The sequence below is a fragment of the Oryx dammah genome, unplaced genomic scaffold (assembly GCF_014754425.2).
Source record: "Oryx dammah isolate SB20612 unplaced genomic scaffold, SCBI_Odam_1.1 HiC_scaffold_17, whole genome shotgun sequence".
NCBI lineage: Eukaryota > Metazoa > Chordata > Mammalia > Artiodactyla > Bovidae > Oryx > Oryx dammah.
Genome location: NW_024070201.1, coordinates 76,972,818 through 76,996,166, shown reverse-complemented (window position 1 = coordinate 76,996,166; position 23,349 = coordinate 76,972,818). Strand labels below are relative to the sequence as shown.

General features: G+C 40.4%; 3 protein-coding genes across 3 annotated transcripts; 2 read left to right on the top strand and 1 right to left on the bottom strand.

Annotated features, from left to right (window-relative positions):
* Positions 1-551: 551 nt before the first annotated feature.
* Positions 552-1,487, top strand: LOC120876001 (olfactory receptor 1013). The gene has a single exon (XM_040257728.1). The coding sequence runs from the start codon at positions 552-554 to the stop codon at positions 1,485-1,487; it is 936 nt and encodes a 311-aa protein (XP_040113662.1).
* A 4,762-nt stretch (positions 1,488-6,249) lies between these two features.
* Positions 6,250-8,139, bottom strand: LOC120877053 (ADP-ribosylation factor-like protein 6-interacting protein 1). The gene has a single exon (XM_040259355.1). It carries the CDS (start codon positions 8,058-8,060, stop codon positions 7,449-7,451), a length of 612 nt encoding a protein of 203 aa, XP_040115289.1. The 5' UTR covers positions 8,061-8,139; the 3' UTR covers positions 6,250-7,448.
* A 10,355-nt stretch (positions 8,140-18,494) lies between these two features.
* Positions 18,495-19,433, top strand: LOC120877052 (olfactory receptor 9G4-like). The gene has a single exon (XM_040259354.1). The coding sequence runs from the start codon at positions 18,495-18,497 to the stop codon at positions 19,431-19,433; it is 939 nt and encodes a 312-aa protein (XP_040115288.1).
* Positions 19,434-23,349: the final 3,916 nt, after the last annotated feature.

Below are 23,349 nucleotides of genomic sequence, written 5' to 3'. Positions count from 1 at the left end.
TTTAAACTTCATTTTTAGCTGTTTTATTGGTTTTGTGGATAAAAAGTTAAATAAAATGTAAGTATTGGCTTCAAAGAAATTTGCATAAATGCACATTCAAGGTTATTCCAAAGTGTGGCTAGACTAATAAAAGTATGCTTCTTCAGGTAATGCACTAGTAAAAACAAAGGATTTAAGAGCTCAAACGCAAACCCCCCTTTTCATGTCTTCCACGTGCTCCCCAATCGCTCTAGCTGCAAACAGAAAAGATGAACAAATCACCATCTCTCAAAAGGAGAATGATTAGGAAAAAATGCATGGTGACAAACTATATTATGTTCATAATCTGATCTTTCAAGGCAGCATAGAAAGATTTCACAGTTTTCTAACAGTTCAGCATAAACAATTTCCAGTTCAGCATAAACAATTTTTTTAATGAACATGCTATATGCATCAGTTGAGTAGTTAAACAATCTAAAATGACATATAATGGGGAAGCTGATAACACCAATACCTTAAATCATGACATTGATCAATTTTTTACAGAAAGAAATGAAAAAAACTCAAACTCAATGGATGAAAAAAATTATACCATGGTGAAGGAGTTCATACTTTTAGGATTTACGACAGACCCGTGGTTACAGAGAGTTCTCTTTGATATCTTCCTCGTCATCTATACCAGCAGTCTTTTAGGGAACATCACCCTGATTTCTCTGATCTGTGCTGATTCTCAGCTCCACACTCCCATGTATTTCTTCATTGGGAATCTTTCATTCCTGGATCTCTGGTATGCTTCTGTCTACGGCCCCCAAATCCTGATGACCTGCATCTCTGATGACAAGCACATCTCTTTTGCTGGCTGCTTAGCTCAGTTCTTCTTCTCTGCTGGACTGGCCTACACTGAGTGCTACCTGTTGGCTGCCATGGCTTATGACCGCTATGTGGCCATCTCTAACCCATTGCTTTACTCCCAGGCCATGTCCCCGAGTTTATGTGTCAGTCTTGTTGCAGCTGCCTACTTTAGTGGCTTTGTGAACTCAGTCATCATCACCAGTGAAACATTTACCTTGAGCTTCTGCAGGAACAACGTCATTGATGATTTCTTCTGTGACCTGCCCCCCCTTGTCAAGTTGGCCTGTGATGTGAAAGAAAGCTACCAGGCTATGTTATATTTCATACTTGCCTCCAACGTCATCACTCCCGCCATGCTTATCCTTGCCTCCTATCTCTTCATCATCGCTGCCCTCTTGAAGATCCGCTCCACCCAAGGCTGCTTGAAGGCCTTCTCCACCTGCGGCTCTCACCTGACAGCTGTCACCTTGTACTATGGGTCAATTCTCTTCATTTACTCCCGGCCAAGTACAAGCTATGCCCTGGAGAGGGATAAAGTGGTATCTGTGTTCTACACAGTGGTGATTCCCTTGTTGAATCCCTTGATCTATAGCTTAAGAAATAAGGATGTTAAAGATACCTTGAGGAAAATGTTAGATAGAGCAAAGTTTCTTTAGCAAAGGCTTTGGTAAACAGTAGATATAATAGTCATCTGAGTTAAATTCACCCATTCCAGTCCATTTTAGTTCGCTGATTCCTAGAATGTCGACGTTCACTCTTGCCGTCTCCTGTTTGACCACTCCCAATTTGCCTTGATTCATGGACCTAACATTCTAGGTTCCTATGCAATATTGCTTTTTATAGCATCGGACCTTGCTTCTATCATAAGTCACATCCAAAACTGGGTATTGTTTCTGCTTTGGCTCCATCCCTTCATTCTTTCTGCAGTTATTTCTCCATTGATCTCCAGTAGCATATTGGGCACCTACTGACCTGGGGAGTTCCTCTATGAGTATCCTATCATTTTGCCTTTTCATACTATTATGGGGTTCTCAAGGTAAGAATACTGAAGTGGTTTGCCATGGGAGAAGACTCTTGAGAGTCCCTTGGGCTGCAAGGAGATCCAACCAGTCCATCCTAAAGGAGATCAGTCCTAGGTGTTCATTGGGAGGACTGATGCTAAAGCTGAAACTCCAATACTTTGGCCACCTTCTGCAAAGAGTTGACTCATTGGAAAAGACTCTGATGCTGGGAGGGATTTGGGGGCAGGAGGAGAAGGGGATGACAGAGGATGAGATGGTTGGATGGCATCACTGACTCAATGGACATGAGTCCGAGTGAACTCTGGGAGTTGGTGATGGACAGGGAGGCCTGGCGTGCTGTGATTCATGGGGTCACAAAGAGTCAGACATGACTGAGCGACTGAACTGAACTGAACTGAACTTGGTAAACAGAGTGGTTTTTTTTTTATTGCTTGTTTTGTGTTTTGCAGATTAGTTTCTATTTTATTGATAACAGTCTGTAAATCTCAGAAATAAATAAATTAAGCAAAAAATAAAATCACTGAATAATGTAGAAATACCAGCCTGCATTTGTCTTTTTAAGTTGGGACTGATGTTCTTGAATATTTTTTAAAATAAATCAGTCTGGGGCAACCGGAAAAACTACTAGGCATGCTAGCTCAGAACAAAGTCTATAGCATTACTGGAATTCTGAGAAGTTTTTTTTTTAAATTACAATTGACAGCTTATTAATTAATTGTAAATATAATATTATAACCTAATATAGAATAATAATATTGGTTATGCAATCGCTGTCATGACTAGACAGAAGAAATCTCTTGGTTCCAATCAGATAAATCATAGGTAAGAAAAAAAGAACACAAGCACAGATTTTCTGATTCCAGAGGTATTTATTCATTTGTTATGAGTTAGTGCGAGTTGAAAGTTCATAAGTACAATAAGAAAAAAGAAAGTCACTCGGTCGTGTCCGACTCTTTGTGACCCCTTGGACTATACAGTCCATGGAATTCTCCAGGCCAGAATACTGGAGTGGGTAGCCTTTCCCTTCTCCAGGAGATCTTCCCAACCCAGGGATCAAACCCAGGTTTGCCACATGTCAGGCAGACTCTTTACCAGCTGAGCCACCAGGGAAGCAAAATGCCATTCAAAATAAATTTATTTTTCTTTTCTGATTTTCATATTTTTGTTTACTATGACACAAAGATTTCCTTGACAGCATATATTGGAAAGAACGACTATATTTAGAGTCATGACAAGCTTCCAATAAAATAATATTTTCCCAAAGAAATAAAAGAATGAAGGGCAAAAGAAGAGCTGCTGTATGAAACAGAAATGGAGAAGGAGATAAAGATAGATAATTAGAGAGCTGAAAAGATTTCAAAAGCTTTACATCCAAGGGAGGATTTAGAGCTTGTCAGGGCTGCCATATCAAAATACCAGAGATTGCCTGTCATAAACAATTGAAATGTATTTCTCACAGCTCTGGAGGCTGAAAGGCCAAGATCAATGAGCCAGCATGGTTGACTTGCTCTGATGTCTTTTTCCTTTGCTGGCACTTGGTCACTTTCTTACTTTCTCCTGACTTGGATCTTTGTGTGTGTGTGTGTGTGTGTGTGTGCATGTGTGTGTGTGTGTGCGTGTGTGCGCGTGCGCAAAAGCATCCCCAGTATCTCTTTTCCTGTTTCCATTTTTGTTTGTTTTTATAAAGATACCAGTCAGATTGCATTAAGGTTCATTCTAACCATCTCAGTTTAACTGAATTTCCTTTATAAAGGCTCTATCTCCAAATTCAGTCACATTTGAAATTACTGGAGGTTACATCTTCAATATTTGAATTTTAGAGGGTTGCGATCCAAGCCACGGCCCCAAGAATGGATAGTGTTTCCTGATGAATGAGACAAGGAAGTGTAGCCTGGACAGACAGTGAGACGTAAGAGAGGGAAAAACACTATGAATCACATGATAACTTCTAGAAAAGTCCAATTAGTATAATTTGGAGAGTTTTTTTTTTTCTTTTTATCACACACATGCTGTGTGTGCTAAGTCAATTCAGTCGTGTCCAACTCTGCAACCCTATGGACCACAGCCTGCCAGGCTCCTCTGTCCGCGTGATGCTCCAGGCAAGAAGACTGTGGGCTGCCATGCCCCTCTCCGGGCAATCTTCCCAACCCAGGGACTGAAACTGCTCCTCCTAGGTCTCCCGCACTGGCAGGCAGGCTCTTTACCCTAGCGCCCCCTGGGGAGCCCCCGCACACCATCACACACAGGTGTGATTACATTTGACACATTCATTCTGAGAGTGGACTTTTAATGAAATGCTCCTCATTTTACCATATCCTAACTAATATATTATCCCCATGCTCCAAAGGAGCTCCAGTTGTGTCTTTGGAGAGGGAGGCACATATTTCTGGGATGCTCTGTGGAAGAGGTCCCAAAGGACTATTGAGGAAACACTTATATTAGATCTAACACAGCTCCCCAAAGCATCAGAGGAGAGTGAAGAGGGCGTCACTTCTAGAGTGTCCTTCCTGATCAAGGGTAAGAAACTAGGGTCAGAAGCAGGTAAGTGGTCGGGCTTTTCTGTGATCTCAGACAGCGTCTGGCCTGGCTCTCAAAGGGTCATTCTCATGCCAAACACACACACACAATCTTCTAACTAGAGTTTCGTTCGTGTTATATGTAACCTTCCTTTAGAGTTCTAATTCAGTCTGGTAGCTATGCTGGGTCATCATATATTCAAGTACACAGTAGAGAAAATAAGAGGCAAAAAAAGACATGCTTTTCTGACTCTAGTGGTGCTGAGACTTGACTCTGGTGGTGCTGAGAGTGCTGTGCTCTTTAAACGGCTAGTGTGTGATGTTTTCTTCTTGGTCCTCATTTCCTGGTGCTAGAAGGATGCATTCTTCCCTCGAATTTTAAGTGCTTCAGTGAAGGGAGAAAGGGACAGAGCTGCTTCAGGGATCACACAATATATGAAGTCCTTTTATATGGGAGGCTCAACAGGACTGACTCTGACGTTTTCTTTGTTGCTTATTTTATTCACTTTTTAATTGCAATTTATCTCAAATTCAGAAATTATTTTAGTCCATCTTGGTGGTTATGAATCTTCTCTTTATTTACTCTTCCTTTTCATTAGTGACATAATACACTGACCACTTCAGGGAAAATGTGTCCTGGGGAGTCTGAGCAAGGTTAGAAAGGAGACATCTTTAAATTATAAAGGGAATTACTCATCAATTAATTTTAGAAATATTTATTAAGTGCCAATTAGATGCCAAGAACTGTTCTATACTTTGGAATACAGCGGTAGACAAAACAGAAAAGTCTTTCTGACCTGTGTTCTTACATTCTGGTGAAGAAAGATGGACAATAAACTTAAGCAAAAGGAGAGGATTGCAGTTGTTGTCCAGTTACTGATCGACTCTGACTGTAAGTGACCGCATCGACTGCAGCACTCCAGCCTCCCAGGTCCTCCCCTGTCTCCGGAGTTTGCTCAAATCCATGTCCATTGAGTCAATGATGCTATCTAGCCATTTCAACCTCTGCCGTCTCCTTCACCTTTTGGCTTTCAGTCTTTCCCAGCATCAGAATCTTACATCTGGGGAGAAAGGGCAAGATCTGAGCAGAATAAGAAGGATGGGGATTGTTGATGGGAAGGGAATATAACATTTAAAATAGACTGATGAGGATGGGCAGAAATGCCAGAAAGTGTCATTTGATAGAAACTTAAAGAAGATGAGAGTGTGAGTCTTGCACACATCTGGGGAATAGTGCTCACACCGGGGAACAGATAGATCCAATATATCTGAGGCTGGGCCGGGGCTGCTATTAAGAAACAGCAATAAAGGAGGACTGACTTAGAAGGTGCGGATCTGCAGGTAATGGAGGGCCTGCTTGGGAAGGACATTCGGGCCACTGCACAGACTTGGACTTTAACTTTAAATAAATTAGTAAATTTGTAGGTTTTTTTTTTCTTTTTTAAGAACAAGAGTTACATGAATTCCCTTATTTTTGTAAACAACAATACTGATGATACATTGAAGATAAACTAAAGAGGAACAAATGTGTAGACCAGTTTGAAGGATTTTGTAATATCTTTGGCAAAAATGGTAACAGTTTGACCAAGATGCTGCCAGTGGAGGTGGTGAGAAAAGCTCAGATTCAGGGAATGTTTTGAAGGCAGGGACATGAGGATTCCTTGGAATTTTATTTTATTTTATTTTTGGGGGGGATTCCAGCTTTTTTATTTATTCCTCTTTTAACAAAGTAGAAGAACTAATACAGGATTAAAACTGCTAAAGTAGTTAATTGGTAGAACACACATACACACAAAAAATCTGGACAGAAGACAAGCTTACATACAATGAGCAAACACGTAAATTATGGTAGTTTGTAGGTTGTATACAAAACATTTTAAAAAAAGTCAAATATGCTACATGGTGCCACTGTTTACAGCAATATTTAAGGGGAGAAAATAACACTAATTTAGGGACTGATATACCACAAGGTCCAGGTTTCACAGCATCAGTGCAATAAATTCACAAAACTATATTGCAGCTAATTAATCAGTTTAAGAATTGTTCCCAAATATGTCACATTTCCAGCCCTCAGAGGTCCATTCCTACAGATTTCAACTACTACATCTATTGGGACCAAAAGCAGCCAGTGTCACCATAAAAGGAGACTCTTGAGACTTATCTGTAAAGGCTTATTCTGGTCTTGAAAAATTAGTAGGATAAGGCTATTTTCTACTGAAATGAATCTTGACTCAACACAGGAAGACTTTTGTCCTTTATTGGCTGGTCTTGGAGTGAAGATCATAGACATGACTCTTAACCTATTATGGACTTTAGTTTCAATTAACTGAAAATCTGAAATTTAAAAGTCCTAAATACCAACTTGTGTAAGCCTGCTACTAAAAAGCCTTTAAGGATGTACTAACTTCAAGTTTAAGTGCAAGAGAACAAGAGTTCTAAAAGTTCCTATCAGATTCCCCATTTGGGAGGAAGGATCAATGTTTCCTACAAACTGCTAAATTCTGCACAAGGGAAAAAACACATGCTAAGGCATGGAATTAGTTTCATCTTATTCCATGAGGCTGCTTCTCCCACACTACCGAAACAGAATGAGGAATGAATCTTAATTGGTCTCTTCATCAGAAGTGGTAAACTTGGTCTATATTCATGAAGCCAGTTTTTTTAGCAGACCATGGAAGCAGACAATGGACTAAGCTTCCTGAACCCACAGACCACTATCCTGTATCCAGCTAAAAAAAGATCAACTTGAACAGTTATCCCAAGTCACTGTTAACTGTACTAAAGGGTGAAGCTCACCACTATGTTATTTTAAAAGTAAGAGTTCAGTTAACCCTGGGTGGCAAAAAGTCAAGATGAGGAACTGAAGAAAGAGTTGTCCATATAAGGGCAGCTGCTAAAAACACACCCATGAAGACACCGGGCAAAAAGCCTTGCTTAGCAAGTCAGAATTTGTACTAAGGGCAGAGTGAGGGACAGCAGAGAGCTACTTCTGTAACATTTTAGTATCCAAACAGCATAACAGACACTGTTCCCAAGGACAATGTATACTCCATTAATCACACTGAATAAAGCGAATGCTTTATTCATTTTTCTTTTCTTTTTGTTTGAGAAGCTTGTTTATCTCTCTTTTGGCCATTCCAATGTACTTCGAAATGATCCCATGTTGGTTCAGTCCAGGAAGCAAAAGTAAGAAAGTCACTATCAGGTAGGTGAGAAGGAGGTTGTGGACTTGCTGTTCCACCCAAGCAACCGCAGCAAGAGAAATGATCATGGTCATGAAGTACATTTTAGGCTTTTCTTCCTTTAGTGTAAAGAGGCGTTTCCACCAGCCCACAGCTCTGCGTTGAGTTTTTACTAGATTGCTGCAAATTTCATGGAATCTTTGCTGTTGCTCGGTGGTCCATTTATTGGAGCCAAAAATTCTAGGTGCTAGAATGGGAACAAGGTAGTCAGCCAAGCACAAAAACATAACAAAACAGGAAACACCAGATAGAACAGATGGATCTAGATAGTAGATAGTCAGAAACACCAAAGAAACCACACCCATGATGGCAGGTGGAAACCAGCCTCTTTCCCATCGGAGGATTTTATCTGCCATCAGCATCACTTCTCCCCATCCTTGCGGCTGCTCTTCCAGACTTGCAGTCTCTGCAGCCAGCAGATTGGTGCTGAGATTATCTCCCTCCGCCATAGTTCTCGAGGTGTGCCGTCTCAGCGAGCACAGGACGTAACCAAATCAAATCGCCCACAGACTCCCTCGCCGCACCCGTGGCGCCTATTCCTTGGAATTTTAAACAGAAGGCAGGAGAGAAGGAGGGTAGGTTGATTCCAAATGTGTGGCTCCAGTAAAATTTACTAATAATAAGAGAAATGAGCAGTTCAATCTGTTTGGGGAAGTGAGAGCTAGGGATTCAGCTGTAAACATGTGAAGTTCAAAGTATTTATCACTCATCTCTAATTATAGAGTATTAGCATTGCAAAGAACTTAGGAATCTTTTGGGAGTTGTTTTTAACCTAAGAATCATAACTACTGAATCAACGAATAGATATCTAGGGATTTGTCTTCTCTCAAAACTTTTGATTGTTTCAGTTCAATTCAGTCTCACAGTTGTGTCTCTCTGAGACCTCATGGACTGCAGCACGCTAGGCTTCCCCATCCATCACCAACTCCTGAAGCTTGCCCAAACTAGTGTCCATAAAATCGGTGATGCCATCCAACCATCTCATCCTCTGTCTTCCCCTTCTCCTCCTGCCTTCAATCATTCCCAGCACAAGGGTCTTTTCCATTGAGTCAATTTTTCACATAAAGTAGCCAAAGTATTAGCATTTCAGCTTCAACATCAGTTCTTCCAATGAATATTCAAGACTGATTTCCTTTAGGAGGGACTGTTTGGGTCTCCTTCCCATCCAAGGGACTCTCAAGGGTCTTCTCCAACACCACAGTTCAAAGGCCTCAATTCTCCAGTGCTCAGCTTTCTTCATAGTTCAACTCTCATATCCATACATGACTACTGGAAAAACCATAGCTTTGACTCTATGGAATTTTGTTGACAAAGTAATATCCCTGCTTCTTAGCTTGCTATCCAAGTTGGTCATAGCTTTTCTTCAAACAAGCGTCTTTTAATTTCATGGCTGCAGTCACTATCTGCAGTGAATTTGGAGCCCCCCCCCGCAAAAACAACAACAACAACAACAACAAAACAGTCTCTCATTGATTCCATTGTTTCCCCATCTATTTGCCATGAAGGGATGGGATCAGATGCCACTATTTCAGTTTTCTGAATGTTGAGTTCTAAGCCAACTTTTTACTCTCCTCTTTCACTTTCATCAAGAGACTCTTTAGTTCTTCCCTTTCTGCCATAAGGGTGGTGTCATCTGCATATCTGGGGTTACTGATATTTCTCCCAGCAATCTTGATTTCAGCGTGTGCTTCATCCATCCCAGCATTTCACATGATACACTCTGCATATTGGTTGAACAAGGAGAGTAACAATATACATCCTTGACATACTCCTTCCTCAGTTTGGAACCAGTCTGGGTTTTTTTTTTTTTTTCATTTTTAGTTCTAACTGTTACTTTCTTGGCCTGCATACAGATTTCTCAGAAGGCAGGTGAGTTGATCTGGTATTCCCATCTCTTTAAGAATTTTTCACAGTTTTTTTGTGATCCATGCTGTCAAAGGCTTTGGCATAGTCAATAAAGCAGAAGTAGATATTTTTCTGAAACTCTCTTGCTTTTTTGATGATCCAGTGGATATTGGCATTTTGATCTCTGGTTCCTCTGCTTTTTCTAAATCCAGCTTGAACATCTGGAAGTTCACAATCCATGTACTATTGAAGCCTGGTTTGGAGAATTGTGAGCATTACTTTGATAGCACTGTGAGATGAGTGCAATTGTGTGATAGTTTGAACTTGCTTTGGCATTGCCTTTCTTAGGGATTGGAATGAAAACTGACCTTTTCCAATCCTGTGACCATTGCTGAGTTTTCCAAATTTCCTGGCATATTGAGTGCAGCACTTTCACAGCATCATCTTCCAGGGTTTGAAATAGCTCAACTGGAATTCAATCATCTCCACTAGCTTTGTTCATAGTGATATTTCCTAAGGCCCACTTGACTTCACATTCCAGGATGTCTGGCTCTAGGTGAGCGATCATACCATCGTGATTATCTGGGTCATGAAGATCTTTTTTGTATAGTTCTTCTGTGTATTCTTGCCACCTCTTCTTAGTATCTTCTGATTCTGTTAGGTTCATACCATTTCTGTCCTTTATGTGGCCATCTTTGCATGAAATATTCCCTTGAAGGTGAAGGTGAAGTTGCTCAGCCGTGTCCGACTCTTTGCGACCCCCATGGACTGTAGCCTACTAGGCTTCTCCATCCATGGGATTCTCCAGGCAAGAATACTGGAGTGGGTCACCATTTCCTTCTCCAGGGGATCTTCCCAACTCAGGGATCGAACCTGGGTCTCCCACATTGGAGGCAGACGCTTTAACCTCTTTACTTGAAGAGATCTCTAGTCTTCCCCATCCTATTGTTTTCCTCTATTTCTTTGCATTGATTATTAAGGAAGGCTTTCTTATCTCTCCTTGCTATTCTTTGGAACTCTGCATTCACATGGGAATATATTTCCTTTTCCTCATTGCCTTTTGCTTCTCTTCTTTTCAGGGCTATTTGTAAGGCCTCCTCAAACAACCATTTTATGTTTTTGTGTTTCCTTTTCTTGGGGATGGTCTTGATCACTGCCTCCTGTACAATGTCACAAACCTCTGCCCATAGTTCTTCAGGTACTCTGTCTATCAGATCGAATCCCTTGAATCTATTTGTCATTTCCACTGTATAATCATAAGACATTTGATTCAGGTCATACCTGAATGGTGTAGTGGTTTTCCCTACTTTCTTCAATTTAAGTCTGAATTTGGCAATAAGGACTTCATGGTCTGAGCCACAGTCAGCTCCCAGTTGTTTATTTAAACACAGGGAATTTTGGATGCTGGGAAGAAGATAATAGTCCTTTTAATGTGTTCTCAAAGAGATCCACGAGTCCACAAACTTAATCCAAGTCAGGTAAAGAACCAGGAAGTAGTAATTAGAATAAACAAGATCAATGATTGAGTTTTAGGGAAACAAGAATGTGAGAATCTTAAAGTGAAAAGAGGAGTGCCCTTCTGTGGTGCATCGCATCTCTCTTCAATCCAGATGGTGAGAATGGCCCACGTATCCAAAACTACATGCATATTTAAGGATTGTTAATCTGTTCTTCTGGAGAAGGGAATGGCAACCCATTTTAGTATTCTTGCCTGGAGAATTCCATGAACAGAGGAACCTGGTGGGCTACTGTCCATGGGGTCACAAAAGAGTCGGACATGACTGAGGACTAACACTAATCTGTTCTTATACATGATGTTGTAGACAACCTTTCTACTCTTATCTTTATGATAGATTATATAAGGGATGTTGATAAATGGTATCTTAGGAACTGAATGCTGGAAAAGGATCAACTAATTTTTCATGGGGTGAAATTGTGCTCCAGGGAGGACACTGGCATTCTTAAAAGCATACATGTTTGTATCTCTTGATCCTATAGTCCTAATAGGTAAGAAAAAGGATTCACTGTACAGAACAGGAAATTATGTCTTGTAATAAACTTGAAATATAGGCAGAAAGATAATTGAATCACTGTGCTATACACCTGAAACTAACACACTACCGCAAATCAGCTCTACCTCCATAAAAAAGAAACAAAAAGGAAAAAAACACACACAGACACACACATAGGTGATTAGCATCAGGCTCTGCTCCTGTCAATTCAAGGCACTAAAATGTGCATTTAAAAGCCTGCCAATCCTTTGCTGAGTGTATATGAGTAGGCAAATATATATATATATTACTTTTCTGGGTTTTAGAAAGATTATGGGGGACACCACTATTCTGGCTTAAATGGTTTCTTTGTAGGAATTAGCCACATTATTTTTTCTTGAGTTCAGATTTGAAAGATAAATCAAGCATTACTCATTTTTCTTGGAATGAAAATAGCTGTTACTGTATGATATTTTCTGGTGACATTTTTATGTACATATCACTGATATTTTTCTCGTTTCTTAAACATGAAAAAGTGTAGGTTGGAGGTTGTTAAAAGACTTGCTCATGATTACAGACCCATCAAGGGACCTAATCAAGATTTGAACTCAGGTACCATTCCAACTGTGCAGCTATATAAGGCTGACTATGCCAGCCCTGTCTGTTCCCAGCTAGGCTTGCTGATGGTCTCTGCTCAGCTGTTATGTTAGCGAGGGCTAGGTGAGGAAGAATGGACTCGCTCATATGACTGGGGTCCAGCTTGCTGTGAGAAAGGAGGTCCAAAAGAGAATGTAACCAGATGTCTCACCTTTCAGCAGTCTAACTGAGGCTTATTTATATTGTGGTGTCAGAATTTCAAAAGTGAGAATAGAAGCAGGTAATGTTTCCTGTATGTGTGTTAGTTGCTCAGTCATGTCTGACTCTCTGTGACCCCATGGACTGTAGCCTGCCAGGCTCCTCTGCCCATGGAACTCTTCAGGCAAGAAAGATGGAGTGAGTGGGTAGCCTTCCCTTCTCCAGGGGGATGTTCCTGACCCAGGGATCGGACCTGGGTCTCCTGCATAGCAGGTGGATGCTTTACTCTCTGAGCCACCAGGGAAGCCCAGTGTTTCTTGAGATCCATGCTTAATAGCTACCTGGTGCTGCGAATGTGGCAAACTATTTGTCAGTGCAAACCACAAGATCATTCCAGATCAAAAGGTAGAATAAGAGCATCTACTCTTGATTTTATGAAATCAGTTTTTTTAAAAAGTCATTCAAAAACATTAATCACATAGATCATTGGTTTGTGGTTAGTTTCCCTCTCTATTTTAGAGACTGACTCCGGGCCTCCCACATTGACGGTGAGTTCTTTACCACCTGAACCACCAGGGAAGCCCATTAGAGAGTTCGTTTGGTGGGTGACAGTCCATAGCGTCGCAAAGAGTCAGACTGAAGTGACTTAGCACGCTGCACACATGCACAACGTATAATATGATTAATCTGTGATCTCAGAATGATGACTACATGGTTCGGTTTTTTAATAGAATGTTCTAAAAGTTTCACCAAATTCTTTTATTCACTCTTTCCAAGATTTTGGGGCTTCTTGTGTAAAAATACAGAAAAGATGCTTCCACTGTTAACTAAAACTTGAAAAGATCTTGTCTTTAACACTTTCCTAGTCTTTGGAGGTTAAATTGCTATATAAATACACATTCCTGGTTAGAAGAGGAGTTGAAACTGAGAGTCTTTGAGTTTGTTTGTTACCGTAAGTTCCCAGTTTATGCAAGCTGTAGTAATTTTCCCAAGACTTCTGAGTGCCTCTTTCCTACCTTTATTGGAGGGTAGCCTCAGCAGGGAATAAAGAACTAAGGATTTCAGAGAAATTTCTCTTTAGAGGGAAGTTTTCCTCTCTTTCAGTTCATTCTCTGATTTGCAGTCAAAATGAACCTTGAAAATATACATCTGACCATGTTACTTCCTCATGATGGCAGTGTTCCCATTTGTGTTGGTTTCAAGACCTCAGATCCCAATATGGCTTCCAGTAAGCTTAGTGAAGAGATTTACCTGGTGGCTCAGACGGTAAAGCATCTGCCTACAACGCAGGAGACCTGGGTCCGATCCCTGGGTCGGGAAGATCTCCTGGAGAAGGAAATGGCAACCCACTCCAGTACTCTTGCCTGGAAAATCCCATGGACGGAGGAACCTGGTAGGCTACAGTCCATGAGGTCGCAAAGAGTTGGACACAACTGAGTTACATTTACTTTACTTTTAAGCTTAGTGAATGGATAACTCTTATGACTCATTCCTGATTCCTCTCTCCACCCCTTTCTTTTTTAAAATATAAATTTATTTATTTTAATTGGAGGCTAATTACTTTGCAATATTGTATTGGTTTTGCCACACATCAACATGAATCCACCAAGGGTGTACACGTGTTCCCCATCGTGAATCCCCCTCCCACCTCCCTCCCCATACCATCCTTCTGGGTCATCCCAGTGCACCAGCCCCGAGCATCCTGTATCATGCATTGAACCTGGACTGGTGTTTCGTTTCACATATGATATGATACATGTTTCAATGCCATTCTCCCAACTCATACCACTCTTTCCCTCTCCCACAGAGTCCAAGTTAACCATTCTTAGTTTCTTAGCTCACCAGACTCTCATGTTAAGGATCTGATATATGTTTTTTGTTGTCATGAAAATCCTCTCCTCTCTCACATTACCCTTGACAAGGGTCCAGAACTGGGTTCATTTTACAGGATCATATAAATATCTCTTCTTCTGGGAACACTTTTGGCATAGACTAGAACTTTTTTCTTTTTTCAATTATATTCCTCTTTAGAAGGCAGTCATAGAAGAGTAGTAATTGGTCTGTGCAGATATTTTAGTTTTGTTCCCCAAATTATATTCTATTAAAAACGAATATTATGTTTATGGTGGTACATGTAGAATATAATTCAATCATAAAAATAATAAAATAATAGCATTTGCAGCCACATGGGTGGATCTAGGTGCTTCCCAGGTGCTGCTAGTGGTAAAGAACCCTCCTGCCAATGCAGGAGATGAAAGAGACCTGGGTTTGATCCCTGGGTAGGGAAGATTCCCTGAAGGAGGAAATGGCAAACTACTCCAGAGTTCTGGCTGGAAAATCCCATGGACAGAGGAGTCTGGTGGGCTATAGTTCATAGGATCATAGAGAACTGGACAGGACTGAGCATGCATGCACACCACGCTACACATAAAATCTATAAATAATAAGAACATGTTGTACAGCACAGGAAACCCTAGTCAATTCTCTACAATGGCCTATGGGAAAAGAATCTAAGAAAGAGTGGAGATATATATAATGAATTTTTTTTTTACTGTACATTGAAACTAATACAACATTGTAAATGAACTGTACTCTGATATAAACTTTTTTTAAATGAGCTTAATAAGTCTCAGATATTTTCTATTCTTTAGTCAAGTGATAATGTAGCAGAGAAAATTTATAGTAACTATTGAGATGGTGTCTATAGCCTTCTTATTCATTTATTTTTTGCATTGTGTTACTTTTTCTTCTTTTAATATTTATGCTTATTAATTTTCTTGGCTGCATCAAGTCTTAGTTTCATTGTGAGACATCGCTGATGTTTGTTGTAGCTGCAGGATCTATTGGTTGCAGCACATGGGAGCTAGTTTCCTGAACAGGGATTGAACCTGGGCCTCTTGCATTGGGAGAGTGGAGTCTTAGCCACTGGACCTAAAGGGAAGAACCTATAATGCACCCTTTTATACATTATCAATGTAAAGAAAGCTGAGCACCAAAGAATTCATGCTTTTGAACTGTGATGTTGGAAAAGACTCTTGAGAGTCCCTTGGACTGCAAGGAAATCCAACCAGTCCATTCTAGAGGAAATCAGTCCCGAGTATTCATTGGAAGGACTGATGCTGAAGCTGAAACTCCTGTACTTTGACCACCTGATGTTGAAGAACTGACTCATTTGAAAAGACTGTGATGCTGGAAAAGATTGGAGGCAGGAGGAGAAGGGGATGACAGAGGATGAGATGATTGGATGGCATCACCGACTCTATGGTCATGAATTTGAGTAAACTCTGAGAGTTGGTGATGGACAGGGAGGCCTGGCAAGCTGCAGTCCATGGGGTCACAAAGAATTGGACACACAACTGAGCGACTGAACTGAATATAATAACCAAAACTCCACCCAAGATAATTCTATTAAGTTTGAGTATATTTAGAAAGTTGTATTGTACAACTGAATAACAATGGCACTATAACTGTGAAGCTCCCAGGATGTATGGGAATCAATCATGTAACCAATACTTTGGTTGAAGTTCTAATAGATAAAGATAAGTGGTAAGAGGGAGGATTATAAAAATTTAAGTTAAAACATGTTTACAGAACCTAGGATATATGGCTAAAGCATCTGTGCTTTGAGTATTAATGAGAAGAAATCCATTATATGCTTAAAAGAAATGGAATGGCCTTCAGGACTCCAAAGTTGCTTTTACCATCATGTCATCAGTCAAGTCACATCCTCTCTGAACCCTCAGCTACATTGGAAAGGTTAGGAAAACAAGTCATTGAAAGATTAAGCTACTTCACTAAATAACAAGTGGAACCAATATATCTTGAGGTAGAACATTTGGATTTGCATTCTAGATATAGAATTGTCTCTGGTTTGCCTCAAAGATGAACATTTTAACATTAAAGTAAATCACAGTTCTCTTAGTTTTAGCTTTCTCTCACTGCCTTTATGGGGGCTTTGCAGGTGGAGCTGGTGGTTAAGAATCTACATGTCAATGCAGGAGATGTAAGAGATGCAAGTTCAATCTGCAAGAGCTCTGGAAGTTCAAGATATAAACCTGGAAGGAGTCATAATTTCCAATGGAGCTTTAACACCAAAAAGTTGGTTCTTTATAATATTCAACATTACTGAATCCAAATATGCTTCAACTATGTATATAAATCTCACATGAACTAGAGAAAAATGCAGAATACTATTCTCACTTTGAAGGCAAAGACATTCAAGTTGTCAGAGAATTATAGGATTGCCTTAGCTGGAAGAAGAAGAGAAAAATATATTTACTTATAAGAGAGGTCAATGACTTAACAATTGAGAACATGAGGTCTTGGTACAGAAAATTCTAGGTTCAAATACTATCTCTGCTGTTGATCAGTTTTACATTGCCAGGGTCCAGCCCCAGTGGATCCAGGGTGATTTGAAGCGTGGATGGTGTAGGCGAGAAGAAACATTTATTTATTAATATAAGATTAGATTATGAAGAAATAGTGTAGTAGGAAAATTAAGTGGAGAAAGGAGGCTGAATAGCTTGGCTTACGGGGAAGACCAATAAAATCTCAGGACAAGAGATTTGCACCATCTACGTTGGGCCACTGGTGCCCACTTGAATATCGAAGGGTGCCCCGCCTTAGGCTCCCTTTTGCGCAGGTCTTAGAAGCCAGGACAAGTAAGTAGACTTGGTGAGCCACCCTGCTCCAGATGGGAATTCAGCCTGAAATTAGAGTAAAGAGGAGACACGGGGGAAACCAGTCCAGCGACTTGCCCGGCCTCTATTGTTCAGAAGGCTTTTTATACTTTTGATAGTACATGGAGATCAATGGGTAATACAAAATTATGCAGCATTAGCAGCCCAGACTTATCAAAACCAGGCTTTTCTCTCTGCATAGCTAGTTGTATACACAAGTCTTAGGTGATTTACATCCTCTTCTGGCCAAAAGGGCGAATTAACATTTTACAGCCTTTTTTTCTGAAAAGAGTTTATCAACCAGAAGACTTATTTGTGTTGATCTTCCCAAAGTCTGGTGCCACTCTCAGAAAGCACTAAATAAAGTTACATTCTTACATAGCAAAGATACAGCAATTTATAACAAGTAAAAGGAGTACAGTGATTTATAACAAAAGAAAAGTAATTAACTCTAAAGTCTAGTGTTGCTAACATCAAAACTATTATATATCTTTTTCCATATCACGTTTACATTGATTAACATCCTCCCAGGTGCCTAAAAGATAAAGAATATGGAGGCCTGGCTGCAATCATTGAGTCAACAGTGAAAACCCATCACCAATATGATTTTTAACTCTCTAGAAAAGGCTCTGTATCTTTAAGATGCTTTTAAGCTTTGTGCCTCTCACAGTTGTGGGGCTGTAAGCAATTCACAAGCTGTAAGATGTCTGGGGAAACCTGTTAGGTAAGCTAGAGAGCTATCAGAGGGGTTTAACTGAAACATCCCTTTCAAATGCAGAAGACTAACACCCTGATGTGACTTTTTCCAGAGAATATTAGAAGAGTGGAAAAGCAGGCAGACTCTGGTCTTGGGGGGTGGATGCTCAGGAAATTCCAGGGGGAACCCCTGAAGCCTGATCACATCCTTGCATTTTGTCAGGCTTCCTTCCACATGACCTTGTCACAGGCGGGATTCCTCATGCTGGCCCCCGGCACTAGATCCTTGGAAACATTTCTTAAACTACATGAAGATTATAATAGTATCTTAAAATCTGTGGAAAGTCTTAAGTGGGTTAAGTATAGGATTTAGGACACTGTCCAAACAAGGAGAAATGTGTGTGTGTGTATTTCTATGTGTGCTAATAGTGACAGGAGCGGTACAGTGTACTGATATTTGTCGAACTATCAGATCACGCTAGACACATAGATTCTCAACAATACATGCAGGATACTCAAGATTTTTGGCCTCACATCGTGTAGCAGACATCTGGCTGACCTTTTCCTGTGCATCTGCTTAACTCAATCAGGCAACCTGTCAGTGTCATCATTCTGTTCATCCATTTGATGAGATTCAGATACCAACCCTGCATTAAGCAAAGAGCAAGTGCAAGCCTTAATTCTAAAGTCAATTATTTTCCCCAATTCTAGTGGTCTTCCCAAGTGATAGATTGAAGATGCGGTATTTTAGCGACATTGTAAGGGATTAATACACCTCCTAGCAGTTGTTGAGTTAATTGATACCTTTATTTTTTTATTCCAAAAGAAAAATCAGCAATTTTTTCTCATTATCTTATCAAGCTTTCTCCTAGTGGACATGGATGCTGGAAATCGCACCATCCTGACTGAATTCATCTTACTGGGTCTCTCAACAGACCCCCAGTGGCAACTAATACTATTTGGAGTATTTCTGGCTGTCTATTTGGTTACCTTGTCAGGGAACATGACCCTGGTTATCTTAATTCGTATTGATTCCCACCTACACACACCTATGTATTTTTTCATTGGCAATCTCTCTTTCTTGGATTTCTGGTACACTTCTGTGTACACTCCCAGAATCCTGGCGACTTGTATCTCAGAAGATAAGCGCTTTTCCTTGGCTGAATGTGCAGCCCAGCTATTCTTTTCTTGTGTGGTAGCCTACACTGAGTGCTTTCTCCTAGCAGCCATGGCATATGACCGCCACATGGCAATCTGTAACCCGCTACTTTATTCGAGTTCTATGTCCCCTTCTCTCTGTACCAGACTTGTTGCTGGCTCCTATATCGGAGGCTTCTTGAATGCCATAGCCCATACTGCCAACACTTTTCACCTGAGTTTCTGTGGCAAAAATATCATCGACCACTTCTTTTGCGATGCACCGCCACTGGTGAAGATGTCGTGTACAGACACCAAGGTCTATGAGGAGGTCCTCCTGGCTCTCGTGGGTTTCACGGTCCTCTTGAGCATTCTTGTCATCATCATTTCCTATTTCCACATTCTTCTCGCTATTCTGAGGATCCGCACGGCTTCAGGAAGGCGCAAGGCCTTCTCCACCTGTGCCTCACACCTGGTCTCAGTCACGCTCTTCTATGGATCCTTGCTCTTCATGTACTCAAGGCCGAGCTCCGCCTACTCCCTGAAGAGAGACAAAATGGCTGCCTTGTTCTACACTGTGATCAACCCACTGCTCAACCCTCTCATCTATAGCGTGCGAAACAAAGACGTCAAAGAGGCCTTCTGGAAAGCAGCAAAGACCATAAGACCTCAGAGATGAAGGTGCTCTTTTCTGCAGAATATTCTCATTGTGTTTTCTAGATTATTGGCTTATTAACATGTTTGTAAACATAACCATATTTCAAGTAAATGCAGCATGTTATACTTAAAAGAAGGAACACTGATTAAACCATATGTTTTTATTACTCCCTTTTTGTGATTAAACTATTTTAAACATACGATATTAGTTTGTTTGATGTTTTAATATACTGTAGTATGCTTGATTCTGTAGTTGTGGTTTAGATGCTTAGTCATGCTGGACTGTTGCAACTCTGTGAACTGTAGCCTGCCAGGCTCCTCTGTCCCTGGGTTTCTCCAAATGGGAATGTTAGAGTGGTTTGCCATTTCTTTCTGCAGGGGATCTTCCTGACTCAGGCATCAGACCCACATCTCCTAAACTGCAAGTGGATTCTTTACCACGGAGCCACTGTGGGAAACTTATTATGCTTCTTAGTGATACTATATTTTCCATAACATTTATCTGCCTGATTATCTTTGGAAAGTCTTAAAGACAAAAAGGAATTTGATGGATTTTTTTGTATAAATTTTGATTTTGAATCTTAGTGCACAAAGTCCATTCTGTGGGTAAAATATTTGGAGTGGCTAAATTTTTGGAAATTTACTCAAGATTTTATACATGTTTATTTTTAGGAAGTAATTCCACCATATTTATTCAAGAGCTCTAAATGAGTACATAGACAATATCATTGTAAATTTGTCTTTGTAAAATTGATGTATTCTACATTAATTTAATATAGGGTCAAATATTTGGCAAAATATTAAATTGATGTAGATGAAATGCTAGGTCCATGAATCAAGGCAAATTGGAAGTGATCAAACAGGAGATGACAAGAGTGAACATCGACATTCTAGGAATCAGCGAACTAAGATGGACTGGAATGGGTGAACTTAACTCAGATGACCATTATCTACTACTGTGGGCAGGAATCCCTTAGAAGAAATGGAGTAGCCATCATAGTCAACAAAAGAGCCCCAAATGCAGTACTTGGATTCAATTTCAAAAATGAAAGAATGATCTCTGTTTGTTTCCAAGGCAAACCACTCAATATCACAGTAATCCAAGTCTGTGCCCTGACCAGTAATGCTCAAGAAGCTGAAGTTGAACAGTTCTATGAAGACCTAGAAGATGTTCTAGAACTAACACCCGAAAAAGATGTCCTTTTCATTTTAGGGGGGTGGAACACAAAAGTAGGAAGTCAAGAAATACCTGAAGTAACAAGCAAATTTGGCCTTGGAGTACAGAATGAAGCAGGGCAAAGGCTAATAGAGTTTTGCCAAGAGAACGCACTGGTCATAGCAAACACCCTCTTCCAACAACAAAGGAGAAGACTCTACAAATGGACATCACCATATGATCAATACCAAAATCAGATTGATTATATTCTTTGCAGCCAAAGAGAAAGAAGCTTTATACAGTCCGCAAAACAAGTCTGGAAACTGTCTGTGGCTCAGATCATGAACTCCTTCTTGCCAAATTCAGACTCAAATTGAAGAAAGTAGGAAAAACAACTAGACCATTCAGGTCTGACCTAAATCAACCTCTTATGATTATACAGTGACAGTACAAAATAGAGTCAAGGGATTAGATCTGATAAACAGAGTGCCTGAAGAACTATGGATGGAGATTCATGACATTGTACAGGAGGCAGGGATCAGACCATCCCCAAGAAAAAGAAATGCAAAAAAGCAAAATGGTTGTCTGACAAGGCCTCACAAATGGCTGGGAAAAGAAGAGAAGCTAAAGGCAAAGGAGAAAAGGAAAGATGCCAATTTGAATGCAGAGTTCCAAAGAATAGCAAGGAGAGATAAGAAAGTCTTCCTCAGTGATAAATGCAAAGAAACAGAGGAAAATAATAGAATGAGAAAGACTAGAATGCCTGTCTCAGAATCATTTAAATCAGTTTCTGCACCCCCAGGATTGTAGATTCCTGCAAACCCTTAGGATTTAATGGAAATTAAATAAAACTGTGTTTTGAGAAATTGGGAATTAGTAAGATGGAGAAGGGGACGACAGAGGATGCGATGGTTGGATGGCATCACTGACTCGATGAGTTTTACATAGAGTTTGAGCAAGCTCCAGGAATTGGTGATGGATACAGAAGCCTGGTGTGCTGCAGTCCATGGGGTCACAAAGAGTTGGACATGACTGAGTGACTGAACTGAAGATAGAGAATTTTTTTTCTGAGACTAAGTTTTCCTAGTAAGAATTTTCATTCTCATTTTGTAGTTATGTAGAAGCCAAATTAAACTTATGTGTATACATATGCATACCATATACATATATATGTTCAGAACATACATATATATGCATATGTTATTAAAATCATGTGCATATTAAAGTCACATGTTCATTAATATTATTTTGTAAACATTTTAATTTATCTATTTTTAGTTGAGGGAGAGTTTCTTTCCAGTATTGTGTTGGTTTCTGCCATACAGCAACATGAATCAGCCGTAGGTATATATATGTGTCTCTCTCTCCTGAACCTCTCTTCCACTTCCCAGCCCATCCCACATCTCTAGGTTTGTCACAGAGCCCCAGTTTGGGCCCCTGAGTCACACAGCACATTCCCACTGGCTATCTGTTTTACGTATGATACTGTACCTGTTCCCGGGCTACTCTTTCCATTTGGCCATGGTCTCCTTCCATGCCTTCTATCCCAAGTCTGTTCTCCATGTCTTTGTCTCCATTGCTGCCTTTGTTACAAGTTGAATACTTTTCCTCTGTTCTTCCAAATCCATGCTCGATCCTTTTAATCTCATCTCTGCTCTAGGATGCTCAGCTGTACTAACTGCACCCGTGGGCTCATTTGTTCTCTGCATACGTAGTGTGTTTAGCCAGTGGTTGTGACTAGAAGGGAAGAGAGTAGGGTCAGAGTATTTTTTTCCCAGCCTCCTTTCTTGCAAAAATGTCATAGCTGGCTTCATCCCTGGACCTAAACCATAGATCCTGTTGGATGGCCCATTTCAAAGCTTCCCCTTCAGTGCTCATAGCCTCTTTCTTTTCATATATTGATTCCTCCAGGAACAGCGGAGGTAACAGCTCTCAGAAGTGATTAGTTCTAGATTTATCACACTAGTCTGGAAATTCTGCAAGCCTTAGACATTCCTTTGTATTAATGCCTTTATTAAACCCTCACCAAATTAACCAGTTTGTGTGACCTTCTGCTACCTGCCAGGTTCATAACTAATATTGGTGTCAGAGCAGTCTCAGGAGACAAACATACAAATATAATTGAATTGTTCACATATTTGAAGATTAGACATTTAAACTCATCCTGGTGGGAAATGGCACAGTGGTAACATACAGCATCTTGGAGTGGTTTACCGTGCCCTTCTCCTGTGGATCTTCCTGACCCAGGGATTGAACCCACATCTCTTATTTCTCCTGCACCGGCAGGTGGGTTCTTTACCACTAGCACCACCTGAGAAGCCCCTGCAGTAGTATCAGACTTACTTGAGTGATCACCGGTGGGATCATGGAGTGAAAGCTAGGTGGAAACAAAGCACCAAGGGGTCGCTTCCTGTAGCAGAGAAGCTTGCGGATGGAGACTATAAACATCATGGGGGGAGTTGGCTTCTGCTGCAGTTTGAACCAGAGACTAACCAACTGATAAAACAGGCAGGTGGCAGCAAGCTTAAACTATGGATTTGAAGAAGTCTCTCACTTCCTCTGGTCCTTGGGAAACTATATTTGAGGACAGATGCTATGACCATATTGTAGCAGTGCAGTTACCTCCCCAAATAAATTTGTTTGGTATTTAAGGAAAGATAAGAATATGACCAGAAAGGAGTGAGGTTCTGAGGCAGAGCATAGGGGCATTTGGGCAGAAAAGTAAAAATCTGAGAATTTTCATCTCAAGTCCTTAAGTCTCATTTCAAAAACCAATAATTTC